The sequence below is a fragment of the Podarcis vaucheri genome (genome assembly GCF_965113315.1).
Source record: "Podarcis vaucheri genome assembly, chromosome: 8".
NCBI lineage: Eukaryota > Metazoa > Chordata > Lepidosauria > Squamata > Lacertidae > Podarcis > Podarcis vaucheri.
The window spans coordinates 44,253,613-44,267,943 of record NC_138766.1 but is presented as its reverse complement, the minus strand read 5'-3'; the positions used below and the strand labels follow the sequence as shown (position 1 = coordinate 44,267,943).

The window sequence follows — 14,331 nt, the reverse complement described above, 5'->3', positions numbered from 1 at the left end:
AAAATAATAAATACTATGAGTTCAGTAAGTGATCCAAGCTGCTTCCTCTAGGCTCCAAAACACAATGTGAAAATGTTGATAAAAGTGATCTAATTTACAGGACTGGTGTAAGAATTACTTAAGTAGCATAGTACCTTCTAAAGCTTTCTATAAATATTACTCTAAGTCAACAATAGTATAATATATTCCTTAGGACCAACTAACATGTCATCAAGTACCAAAGCAAGCCTTTGAGTTCACCAGAATTTTCTTCAGAGCAACATTACAGGGGAGAGCAAAAGTGCAGGGGAGAGCAAAGATGTTCCTGTGAGTGATGAAAACACTTCTGAAATAAATAAAATTGTCCAGTAGCACCTTGGAGACCAACTAACTTTGTTCTGGGTATAAGCTTTCGTGTGCAAACAAAGAAGTGTGCAGGCATACAAAAGCTTATACCCAGAACAAACTTACGGTAGTTGGTCTCCAAGGTGCTACTGGACAAGATTCCCCCCCCCCCCACTGCTTCAGACCAACACAGCTACCTGACTTAATTTGAAAACGCTTCTGTTTGCAATTATACCAATAATTTATATTTATTTCTGTAGTTCACCCAGTGAGCCCCTTTGGTAACAATCGAGCTAACACGAAGCAACAGCAAAGTTCAGGTGAAAGCCATGGAATGATGCATCTTTTCTCTCGCCATTTTGTGTGTGGAACCTCCAAGGGCGAAGAGCTCTGCTCAACTCAAAAGCTTGCTCGCTACTGTTGTGACCCGTTTTTAGTTGGTTGTAACAAAGACATTATACATGTATTTGGAAGGAAATAGAGAGATAACGATGTTTAATTTTACCTAATGGATCAGCGAGGCGACTTGCAATTTTTGTCAGCTTTTAAGAACCACCCGACTACTTTGCAAGCATCTCCCAGGTACTGAGTAAATGCCATCATGCAGAGAAAACGAGCCCGCCTCTATTACAATTACCCTCCTACCGCCAAGAAGGAAAGCCCCAACAATAATATTTCTTTTTGGTAGACCTGGGAAAAGGTCAAAGAGGCAGAATAAAGCCAGGCTTGTATAACTTTCTCCTGCAGAAGGGGAGGCATTTCTACGGGGAAACTACCGAAGGCGGAAGCAAACCTCTTTCCTCTCACAATAAACAACCCGCTTCAAGGTGGTGCTGTTACCGCTGCTGCTACTCACCCCTGAGAGGAAACTCCCGCCAGGAGCGGAGCGAGGCTCCCCGCGTGCAAGAGACGGAGGACGGAGAAACTCCCCGCCGCTTTGCACGTGTCCCCCGCACGTCTGGAGCGGCGCTTCCTGCGGCATCCGTGGAACGGCGAAGAGCTCCACTCCGGAGGTCAGGAAAGCGACCGAAGCACTTGCTATTGGATGCCTCGCTTCCTGAATCGCCTCGTTCTCCAGCCTTGCGCGCCTCTCATTGGCGCCGCTGAGGCAGCAGTTTGATTGGCCGCCGCGTCGCTCTCGGCTGGAGCATGGCGGCGGCTGCTCGCTCAGATGGTTATCCTGGGCAGCTGTCCCTGCACAGCTGAGGCGGAGGGCGTGCAAGGGCGAGGCAGGGGACACGGGGTAGTTGGTTTCATTAACTTAGCAAGAGGAAACAATAGTTCGTTCAAATTTATTCATTTTCATTATTCATTAGTTCATGCACACACAGCATTCCTTTCTCCCACCTCTCTGTTTTGTGTTTTTCCTGCCTGTGAGGAGCTTGTAAGCTTTATAGCATCTTCAGAGGCCAGAGGCCAGAGGCCCTCGCCAAGTGTGAAGCGACTGGTAGCTACTGGAGAAAAGGCTTTTTGGGGCGGTGGCATCCCAGTTACAGAATGCCCTCCCTAGAGAAGCCAACCAGGCACCTTAACTTGTGAGCCTTTGAAACCACTTGATCTTGGATTTGCTGCCTGATGCAGTGGCAAGATGTGGCTTAACAGAAGGTTACTCTAACCAAGATTTAAGAGCTGCTCATTGTGAGACAGACCCTGGAATAGGGATTCAACTGGTTTGGGATGGGGAAGTACTCCTTTCCATATTGGAGTATTGCAGCAGGTCTACCTTTGAAGAGTCTTCAGAAGTTACATTTCATCCAGAATACAGCAGCAAGCATGTTGATGGGTACTTGTTCCTGCCCTGTACTTGTTCCTAGATTTCCTTTCAAGCATAAAGCAAAATGCTGGTGATTGCATTTGAAGCCCAAAACGACTCAGATGCAGGATATACTGGGGACCACCACCTCTCACCCTCTAAGACCCAGTAAAAATATCCTTCTCTATGTCTCACTTGCCGTGGAGGTGCAATTGGCCAGGAATGGCCATGCCCAGATTATGAAACACCTTGCCCCAGAAGTATTGTTGGGCCTGTTGGGAGTTTGGTGGGAGAACTATAGTTAGTGAGCATACAAGGATTGTGTTTTTGTTTCTCCACCCCCACCCCAGCTTAATTTTAATGAATGTGCTGTGTTGTGTTTGTTGTTTTGTAAAAATGCCTTGAGTTGCTTGTGGGAAAAGGCATCTAATAAATGTAATTAATAATAATATATCAGTTTCATCATGGCTTGTTTGAACTAACCACAATGACGCACCCTGGGGTATAATGAGGATCTGTTGTTTGTTCAAATTAAAACTGAATGCTTCTGACCTCTGTCACATACTACAGAAAGAGAGGGGACCGGGGTTTTCAAGAACAAAGTTCATGCAGGTACATTCATATAATGCTAAACCAAAGTTTAGTGGTACATCCAAAACCAAGAAATAACTTATTAAAAATTCAGAAAGGCATAAAGGCACTGCACAAATTATGCAAAGGATTAAAAATTGGTCAAAGTCATGATTTTATTGCAAAATAAGCGCCTTCCTCATAAGCAAGTTAATATTACAAAGTACAGTCAATATTAAACTGTTTATTCATAATCTTGCTTGAACATTTTATTTCCACGATTTATTTAAAGTTCCACGATGGCTACCAGTTGTTAAAGTTGATGTAAAAGTGATTCCATATGTTGAACTCAGTTGTTTCAAACACTTTTCATATTGAGTATTAAGTTTTATGGCTTCTTGAAGTGCATATTTTAGATCTTCTATTTCATCAAAAAAATCCTAAAAAGTAATACCACACAGAGTATTTTAATTAAGTACTACTTCCTAGTTTGTCCGTTCTTGTATTCATCACTGAAATAGTCTTATAGGAAACAAGCCATCTTTTAAAAAAATGACGTTTTACAAGAACTCAAGATTTGCTAATGAAAAGTCCAAATTTTAATTTGCTTGGAATATTACTCCTCTTGACATCTAACAGATGCAAGATTCTAATCAATGGAAGATTTTGTGAACTACAATGTGTGCCAAATCTTATTCAACCAGTAATTAGAGGACTTATCTTCTGGACAAGTTCACAGTGTGGTACTGAAGGCTTGATTACAGACTTTTTAGTTAATTTCTCAGTTAGTTTGGGGTGGTTTTTACTCAACTACTGTACTCATTTATTAAACCTAAACTGTTGGACTGCCCCTATCCTGCAACCTGTCCAGTCAGATTGTCCCCTCTTCCCCACTTTACATTTTGTAACATTTATTTGTTTTAGTATTTGAAAACTAAATCACCTTGGATGATTAGGCAGAAAGGTGGTATATAAGTGCAATACGTAATGATAAAGTTACCTTATCTAACGCAGCAAGCTCATTTCTCAACATTCTTCTTTCTTTAGATAATGATTCATTTTCCATCTTCAGACGCTGAATCTCAAAAAGCAGTTGGTCTATAGTACAATAAAAACCATTAGGAGCTCACTAAAAGATAAAATCATGTTACATATTCATAATTTTAAAAATATGCTTATATCTTCAGGCAATTTTCTTTTCTAATGACGCCCTGTATCAAAGAAAGTATTGGAATTTAACCCAGCTAGCTGGAAACCTCCATGAATATTATCGATACTGTTTCAGTCATAATTTTAATATTCAGACATAACATGCTGAAGAAACATGATCACAAAGTATATGTTTACCTAAATATTTGCAGGAACAGCTCCCCTTCTTTTTACACACACATTTGTAAGACCCATTTTTTTTCTGTAGTGGATCAGTTTTGTCCTTTGGTAACATCTTTTTACTTTCCAGCTCCTTCATCTTTTGGTTCGCTAAGTGAAGTTGGTGTTCCATATCATTAATTTTAATCTATGATAAAATAGTAGAGTATTTGTAATAAGCATTTAAATTAATGCTATATCTAGCATCCTTGGAAGCACACTTTACTAAACTTTATTGGCATCAGAAGCTAGCAACAAAAATGTGAGAGAAAAGGAGTCAGATTCCTATCAAAATCAAAAGAAGCAAGTATGAGATGGAAATGAGAAATATTATTGATTCAATCTATGCCTGCAAGATCTCATATATGGCATATTGTTCATTTTGTGTCAGTTATATGAACTTTTACAAGCGTCTTCAGGGCTGTCAGCTACACTCATCTGTTGGCACAGGTGCAAGCAGCTCCAACCCAATAAAGGCACTATGCAAGCAACTCCAAACACTAAACACAATGTATTTCATCCATAAAAAAAGGTAAAGGGACCCCTGACCATTAGGTCCTGTCATGGTTGCGACGCTCATCTCACTTAATTGGCCAAGGGAGCCGGCGTATAGCTTCCAGGTCATGTGGCCAGCATGACTAAGCCACTTCTGGCGAACCAGAGCAGCACACGGAAACGCCGTTTACCTTCCTGCCGGAGCGGTACCTATTTATCTACTTGCACTTTGATGTGCTTTCAAACTGCTAGGTTGGCAGGAGCAGGGACCGAGCAACGGGAGCTCACCAAGTCGCGGGGATTCGAACCGCCGACCTTCTGATCGGCAAGTCCTAGGCTCTGTGGTTTAACCCACAGGATCTTAAACACACAGCCATGTTTTAAAAAAAAATCTGCTTGCTTATTTTTTCTTTATGCAAATCACCTTTGCTACATCAGATGCTGAAAGCTAATGTCTATCCCATGCTTCCCAAGAGTTTGGATCTTATAGTAACAGTTAAAAATAAAACAAGGCACAATAAAAACAAAATGTCCAATTAAATTATGGTTAATTATCCAACACTTGATAATTAATCTTGGCCATTAAAATGCCAGCCTAAAGAAGACTCCTTCCCTAACACCCCACTACTTATTGTATTATCCCCATATCAGATAAAACCTAATTTACAGTAGGGAATCACTGAGACTGGCATTGTTTGAGGGAAATGTCATGAGGACTATGCAAATTAGATGGAAACACAAATAGCTGAAAACACACAGTAAACTCCAGTGTGGACAAGCCCTAAATCTTGAGCATTCTTTTAAAGTAAGAGTTTACATGAAATCATATGACCAGAACTTACAGAAAGTCTTGCAATTGTTTCACATTGTCCTTGGTTTGTTTTTAATTCTTTATTATACCTTTTCTGTAGATTATGATACAACTGGAGTACTCTGGAACAGCAAACAGACAAGAATGATAACAAACTGCTGATTTTCCTAATACAGATATAGAAATGCTTGTTCAAACCCCTCTGAAAAGAACTGGCAGCATCTGGCAGCAGGGCTTGGTGGATTCCATTCACTACATGCAAAATGTTTTGTCTTGTTTTGATTTAATAAACACTGAAATCCAGGATGTGAAAGATGAGGTTTACGGAGGTGGAGTGGCTGGGTGTGGGTGACAATGGTGAGTAACAAAAGAGAGAAAAAGGCAAGTATACCAGGAGAGGCCTCGAAGAACCAACAAACTCAGAGCTGCCCTTGGCCTATCACCGCTGGCCGCACTTCCAGGACTACAACGCAGCTGGGGAATGGAGCAGAAGGAAGCTGAGACGGGGAAGTTAGAGACATGACCAGCAGAAAATGACTCCCTGCCCAACTCTACAGATCTGAGAAAGACTATAGCAATAACAGCAGTGGCAGCAGGAAGGGGAACCCTAATTCCCTATTGTCTCCAGTGAGATCTAGAGTAAAAAGAATCTAACTGAGGATTTAGTGACACAATTTTAGAATGGCCTAGCTGACAAAAGCAAGATTTGCTAGCTGATACTAACCGTTCATTATGAGAAAATAATGTAACTCACACAGCAGTAAATTGGATGAATCCACTGACAAAAATGTAAGATGCCAAAATAGAAGCTCATTTAAGAAAAATGAGAAGGAATTGTTTTTCTTTATCCTCTTCTGCAATACTATTCACACTTAACTGGAAATACATCTCCATGACCACAAGTGGACTAATGTTTTAAGTAAATATGCAAAGAATCTGATTCATAGCAGAGATACATCTAACTATACTTGCACAACTTACCTAGCATTTTCCTTTACTCCTTCACGTTCCTTACGATAAAACCCATCGTCTTTAAGGGGTAAGTGGATTTCTGTTTGAACTGGCACACTAAGTTAAACAAATATGATAACTTAAAATCTCTTCCCCAAACATGAACATTTTTCTCTTTCTTAATAGTATATTCTGAAGCAATTAAAAACGTTAATGCGAAAAATAATCCGTGGCCTCAAAAGCTACATACTTGTATTTTGATTTTTATCATCTGGATATATTAGGAAAAACAGCAGTGAGATAACGGAAGTTCAAAAAAGTACATTATCATTGATCATAGAACATGGTCACATGGTCTAAAGGGACATGCACATCAGAACATGGTATGAAGGCTATCAGTTTGCTGAGGCTAAGCAGGTCTAGGTCTGGCAAGTACCTGTATAGGAGACACCCTAGGAACCATATGTACACTGCTTTGGGGTATGACTAGAAAAAGAGGGGATATAAATGTATACTGGGGGAACTGAATATATATGTTCATTAATTTTTTTCAGCTAGACAGTCAAGATTTACATTTGGTGACATGGGTTTCTTTTTGCTCAGACAGAAATATTTTTTCAGAAAAAATAATATTTCCACCTCTTAAAAAGCATTAATATATCACATTTTCAGACAATGAATAAGTAATTCATTCAATGGTAAATTTACCATACCTGCCCCATATTTTTATTATTATATATAAATTACTACTGTGAACATAGTCCTTGTTCAATGTCTTCAACTCACACAGACTTGCTTTAGGAGTACTTTAATGTAAAAACTGTGCAAATATTACCTAAAGTACTACATCAAATATGACCATAAGAGCAATTATGGATTCTCAAACTACTGCTTCTTAAGTCAGCTTTCCTATAATATTTCATGGCTGCAGTCTGCATTAGGTACGTGAAAAAGCTATGAAGTCTGTGGAAGTATATAATGAGCTATTTGAAGACCCAGCACAATTTACAGAGCATGGCTGCGCATGGGAGACAATATCTGTCTAATCATCCCAAAAAAATCTAATGAGTCAAGAAGAGGAATTAATGTTAAATATTTTTCCTTCTTCAAGAAAAAAGTAAGTATAAATTCATCTATCCAGAAACATACTTTTTCATGAGTCATAGTTTAAACACTCCCAAAACTCAAATTTAAATGTTTTGAAGAGTGCTTAAAATGATTTCATAGACTGCAAAGTGCAACCTTACTTCAAACCTGATGCATAGCAAACTACAACCTGTGTTCTCCCTGCCCAAGGGTCCTATCCACAGATAGGATCCTATCACCTATCCTATCACAGATCCTATCACCCCTGGCCATTGGCTATGCTGGCTGGGTCTAAACCAGATCTTTAGCTGGGAACATGGACACCTAAGGAGCAAAGATATAGTCTTACTCTTTCTTTGTGACACAAGTAGGCAGTAACTTTTTTTGCCCTTGCAGTTGTTCTTGTAACTGTGCCGAATCATATTCCAACTGCTTGTTTTTTAGGCGTGCATGCCTCAGCTTTTTAAGCAGCAACTGATTTTCTTGATGGAGCTGGAAAAGGGAAGGAAAAAACGTTTCTTAAGTTAGGAACAGATGCAGTTAGTTAACTAGTGCAATGGAATAGTTTTCACTGTGTAAAACATCCTACTTTAGCTTTCCTTCATTAAGGATGTTCTCCCTTTAATCAAAATACTTGCAAAACCTAACCTAGAATAGAAAGTTATTTGCCTGTCGCCCAACACCAAAAAGAATGGGACGCAGGTGGCGCTGTGGGTTAAACCACAGAGCCTAGGGGTGAGCTCCCATTGCTCGGTCCCTGCTCCTGCCAACCTAGCAGTTTGAAAGCACGTCCAAGTGCAAGTAGATAAATAGGTACCAAGTGCAAGTAGATAAATAGGTACCGCTCTGGCGGGAAGGTAAACGGTGTTTCCGTGCGCTGCTCTGGCCACATGACCCAGAAGCTGTACGCCAGCTCCCTTAGCCAATAAAGCGAGATGAGCACCGCAACCCCAGAGTCGGTCACGACCGGACTTAAATGGTCAGGGGTCCCTTTACCTTTAACACCAAAAAGAAAACTAAAATTGGCACCAGGAAAACATTAGAGGGAATTCTGAAAGATACCACAACCCAAAAGGCTCTCGCTGCAGATAACAGGGGGTGGACAGGGTGTGGCAGTATGAAGGAAATTTGAAGAGGACCTCAATGGACAAGAAAGGCTGCTGTGTGTTTGGAACAAGGGCAGAAGATGCGGGGAGACAGCAGGAGGCGTCCAGCTGCCACCGCCTTGAGGTGAACCGTATGCGTCTCTGTAGACACTGACAGAAGCCGCCTGGGGAGCCACTTTCCGTCACTCACTTGGAGGCACTTGTGAACTGACGGCAGCGCCATCCACTTCCCTCCTACAGCCTCCCACACAGAGTGGACGCCAAACATCCGGGGAGGGTCACGTGCCCTTCCCCGAAAGACACAACCAATGAAACGGCTGGAGGGGCGGGGCCTTCCTTTTTAGCGGGCCGTAGCCGCCAGGTTTCCAAGTTCAATGGCTTAAACTTAAAAGCCTATTATCTGCGACGACTTTGCAACGGGAGAAAAGGCCCCCACGTGCGAGGTGTCCAATGTCGCGCCTGCGCTACATGAGTAAAAGTGGTACGGAAGGATTCGCAACAGACGGGTAAAACCATGTATCCTGTGCCCGATGAATGTTATAAAAACCCTGCCTACTCATAGGCGCGCCCCACGCCGCTACAGCACAAGCGGTTAAAGGTAAACCGACTTGTTTACATTGGTAGAACGAATTCTATGAGGTCATCCAAACGCGACTGCAGCTTCAGGCCCCCCTTTCGGAATTTCGGCTTCTAGGTTACCATGGTGACAAGATTCTGTGACCCCGTGTCCCCAGCCCAGCACTGAAACGTAACAAAGAGATGGCGACTCGGTTTCGAAAGGAACTTCCTTTGTGGTCAAAGCTCGTTGAGAATATAGGAAAGTTAACATGCACGCAAACACTTACGAACTTAAATCTGCCAAAATATAGTCTAGCATTGGCTTTTGTAGAACTCTAAAGCCACACATTTATTATGGGGGGAAATTGTTAGTTTTTAAGGGTCCACAGTACTCTTTGTTTTCTCTGCAAGAGACTCACAGCTTCTCTTCTGGAAACTGCCAAAATATAAAAAATTGATGTCGTGGGTATTTAATGAATTTCATATTGCCAATCTTTTAAGGCTAAATAATATATCTTGAGTGTTATCCTGCGCTGTCTGAGAATCATAGACACCTGTTTAACTTACTGGCAAAAGGAATTAATTGAAAGCTAGGTGAGCAAACCTTTTATATAAAAATACAAACGACTTTTCATTTTAGTTGAAGCCTAACAAACCAGGCTAGTTTTTTTTGCTGGATTAACTAGACAAGAACAAAAAGGAACTGGAAAGTAAGGGTTGTTTCCTGCTCTGGCCTATCATAATATATGTTAACCCTTTAAAAGATGAATTACTAGGAAACGTAAAATCCTGCAGTGCTAAATTTAGATATACAATGCATCTGCTTCTAGATGAGTGTTTACAGCATTGCAGCCATAAGCTATTTAGCTATGAGCCTGTATCCACATAAGTCCCATTCTGTAGGATTTACATCTAGGGTTACAGTTAGCAATTTAAGATTAAGCAAAATTATTCCTAATTTACCAGCTGGCAGCTGCACAGGTTACAGGGAAGTTTGTTTCAATTTCAAGTTATAAGACCAGCAGACCTATTGGAAAATTTAGTACAGTAAGCCCACAAGTTACACACATATAACTTGTGCATATTCAGCTTTACACACTTGGTTTCCCCCCACCCCTTGGGGGGGGGGAGTAGGCATCTGGGGAAAATACTTTGGCAACCAATGTGTCTTACACAATTTTGGCTTTAGGCACAATCCCCAGAATATTAACCCCCACATAAGTTGTGGGCTTACTGTACAAGTAATTGACGACAACAAACGCAATTGCAGTGAAAGTGAAATAGATGAGAACACAGTCTCAATACAAGGTCACTATTAAGATCAAATATATGTAGAGATTCCTAATATTTATGGCATACAGGGATGAGTCATTGTTACAATTACTGCTAATTTCTCCTCCCCAAACATCTCTAGACACACTGCTGGCTAAAAATGCAACTAGGTCACCCTCTCCCCCTTTAATTACACCTGGCTTGGGGCAAAATGCATGAAAATGCACTCCATATGAAGGCATCCACACCCCTTCTCCACCCACCAGGCACTGGACAATTGGGGAACACATATGTGCAAATGTGATAGAAATGCCGAGTCTGTGTTTTACACTGGTAATGTGCACACAGCCTCAGTTACAGATTGCTGGTGTTTGTAGCCATCATAATGGATGCCCAAATTAGCTGCATCTGCAGCTTGTATGCTAACAGCAGCCTCTTCCAGAAAAACGTAATCTTGCCACAATTAATCTTGCAAGCACCCAGGATTCTCTGGGTTTTTTGTTTTACTCTCATACTAATAAATAGGGCTGCCTAGGAAATTTCTTTGTAAACTTCAACTAGTTCAGAGCAGTGTGACCAGCTGAACTTAGACCATCATGCTGATCAGGTATTGCCAGCGCTGAAAGGCCTTCACTGCCTTGCTATTGGTTTTGAGACCTAATTCAAAGGACATTTTATTTATTTTTTTATAATAAAAAAACCTTGTAAAGTCCTATGTAGCCTCTCTGAGTCTCTGTGACCATATTTCTGGATATGAATATGTGAAGGAATAATCAGAATCACATACCATGGCAATACATTCTGGAGGATCAGGAGAACATGTGGCAGGGGAAGTAGAGATTTTTCCACCAGACAAACAGAAATGCTTGTTCTGATGGAATGATCTCCTTAGTGCTGCATTGAATTCCACCCCGAATCTGCTTGGGTAGTATTCAACTAAGTTTTACACAGAGTAGAGCCATTGAAATTAATGGACCTAACTTAGTCATGTTCATTAATTTCAGTGGGTCTACTCTGACTACCCCATATAAACGTAGGCATGTTGGCTCTGCAGTGTGATCAGGAACTGTACAAAATGCAGGGTCTCCAGATATATAGCAATTCCATGTCTATGCCAAACGTTCCAAGTAATAAGGGCACAATCCTACTCCCATCTCCACAAATTTATAATCCTAGTTATGGTTGCATGAACATGGCTCCAAGTAACACCAATAGGATATTAAACAAGCAGTTCTATTTTTATAGGAAAAGAGGTGCTGGAACTCACCTTTGTTCTCTTATAATGGCACTGGTGAGTTCTAGTGGAAAAATAGCCCTGCAAAGAAGTAACTAGCATATGAATATGACTAATCCAACAGTCCAGTTAACTGTGACGTACTCCCAGGTAAGTGTGTATATGACTGCAGTCTTAGTCGTATTCATAGAATCATAAAACTGTAGAGTTGGAAGTAACCCCGTGTCATCCAACCCAACCCCTGGCAATACAGGAATCTTGCTCACAGCCATCCCTGGGTGGACTTGAATCACCAACCTTCTGGTAAATAGGCAGATAAACTGACCTACTGCTGAAGGGACCCCTCACTGTAGATCTTTCTGTTAAAGGAACATAGGATGCTGCCCTCTAGTAAGTCGTATCATTGGTATATCTAGCTCACTATTGTTAACACTGACTGGCAGATACACAGGGGCTCAGTTTTTCTCAGCCCTATCTAGAGACACTTGGCATTTCAGCTAGGTCCTTTTGCATGCAAATTCGAATCCCCATGATGGGGTGAGCTCCCATTGTTCTGTCCCAGTTCCTGCCCACCTAGCAGTTTGAAAGCACGTCAAAGTGCAAGTAGATAAATAGGTACCACTCCAGCGGGAAGGTAAACGGCATTTCCATGCACTGCTCTTGTTCGCAAGAAGCGGCTTAGTCAAACGCCGACTCCCTCGGCCAGTAAAGCGAGATGAGTGTCGCAACCCCAGAGTCATTTGCGACTGGACCTAACAGTCAGGGGTCCCTTTACCTTTTAGACATGAAGGATTGTGCTGTTGGATTTTGGTCCTTCAGAAGCACAGTAATTTTTTATTTCATTGCATTTCTCTAAATTAAATCAGGATATAGAAACATTGCACATTCATTCTACAGAAGATAGAAACTGCAAAGACCTGGATGAAGTGCAACTTTTACAGAGGCTACATGACTTTTTAAAACATAATGACACCTGGTGATCAAAAGGATTTCAGTCTCAACAGGCAGAGGCTATTTTTAGTTAACAGCACCGAGAAGTCAAGTTATGAAAGTCTGTGGTTATGAAATATCAACTTCCTGGGGTTATGAAAGGTATATTAGAGCACGGTTCAACAGCTAGGAACCACCTGTCATTCACAGTAAACTAAACTAAGGCGTTTGAGGGACTGGGATAAAAATACAGCTCTGTTATTATCACTGTTCCATTGAGCTATGGTTCTTTCGCCAGAATCCTTTTGAAATTCTTAACCCTTATTTACAGCAAGAATTGGAAACGTGGAAGTTACTGGACTCCCAGCTCCCATCATCCAGGACCACTGGCCATAATGGCTGGGGCTGATGGGAGTCCAGGGACATCTGGAGTAACACTGTTTCCCTCCCCTGGGACATTTTAATATACTTTCAATATAACTTTGCAGCATGTAATTTCAAGAACTAAGGCTTATATTTGCACAGGTATTCACTGTTGTTCAGTGAAACCAGGATGCTCTTAAATAATAAAACTGGCAATTATTGGTTATTTATTTATATACCACCATCAATGTAGATGGCCGTGTACATAATTAAAATAAGAAATTCTAACCCAAAGAGTGTACAATCCAGTTCAGTGCTAAGTGTTTGTATAGCTGCAATGCTTAAGTGTCCACAGTATCTTTATAAGGGAAGATGTTGGGGAGAAAAAAATGGGAGCAACTGGCTACACCCCTCTGAACTGATTGGCCATGCCCCCATGACTTCCTCGCAGCTCTTACCAGTCTAGTAGACATGGTGGCAAGTAGCGGGTTTGGCGTGCACACACACACACAATTAAAACATAATGCAAATGAGATGCACATTTTTTCAAAAAAGAAAAGAAAAATAAAGATAGGATTGTTAACAGTCTCAGCTTTATTGCTACATACAGGCTCCCTGTTCTATCTGCTCTGTTGTGCAAGTCAGGAGGTAAAAGAAAAGGTAAAGGACCCCTGACCGTTAAGTCCAGTTGCGAACAACTCTGGGGCTCATCTCGCTTTACTGGCCAAGGGAGCAAACGTTTGTCCACAGACAGGTTTTCCGGGCCGTGTGGCCAGCATGACTAAGCCGCTTATGGCGAAACCAGAGCAGTGCACGGAAACGCCAGTCAGGAGGTAGAAAGCCCAATTGAATTCAGTAGCACTTACTTCTGAGCAGGCATGTTCAGGACTGCACTGTAAATCCCCCCCTTTTTTTTTGTATGTTGGTACTTTGAAAATAAAACTGCCAATAGTAGTTTTAAAGAGTCCCTAAACTGTCTGTGATTCATCATATCATAATGAATCAATATTTGCATTATTATTCAGAAGCTGATCCTGCCACTTCTGCACTATGAATAAAGTGGAAGCAGTTTTCTACAAACCAGCCTTCATGTTCCAGTGAGTAAGGTTTCATTATGCATAATTCCGGCTCCACACAGAACGTCTCCAAAGCATGCCCTAGCAAGAAAAATCAGGGTGGAAAAATATGTTAGCTGCAGCTGGAACATAAAGCTGAATACCAAATGAATATGTGGGAAATGTGCTGGAAAATAATGCTCATATCACTGATAACCAAACAACAACAGATATTTTTAAAAGCCAGAAGAGTGTTAAATTAAATTTGTATATTTCACATTTGCATATTTTTTTATAAAGTGTTTGGAATTATAGTCCATGTTCCAATATTTAATTAAACTTTTACTAGATATTGCATACAGACAGAGAGAAAGAGTGACACACACATGCACACACGTGTGTGTGTGTGTGTGCGCACACACACACACACGGTTGCATTACAATACTATCCAGGA

At 41.1% G+C, this 14,331-nt stretch overlaps 1 protein-coding gene across 1 annotated transcript; it reads right to left on the bottom strand.

The window, feature by feature from the left end:
• Window positions 1–2,786: 2,786 nt before the first annotated feature.
• On the bottom strand, window positions 2,787–8,862 carry LOC309539108 (uncharacterized protein). Its single transcript, XM_082234927.1, has 7 exons — window positions 8,655–8,862; window positions 7,708–7,850; window positions 6,303–6,389; window positions 5,353–5,443; window positions 3,995–4,163; window positions 3,648–3,745; window positions 2,787–3,087 (listed from the first exon to the last, which is right to left on the bottom strand). The coding sequence occupies exons 1-7, from the start codon at window positions 8,730–8,732 to the stop codon at window positions 2,917–2,919; spliced, it is 837 nt and encodes a 278-aa protein (XP_082091053.1). The 5' UTR covers window positions 8,733–8,862; the 3' UTR covers window positions 2,787–2,916.
• Between the last annotated feature and the right edge of the window lie 5,469 nt (window positions 8,863–14,331).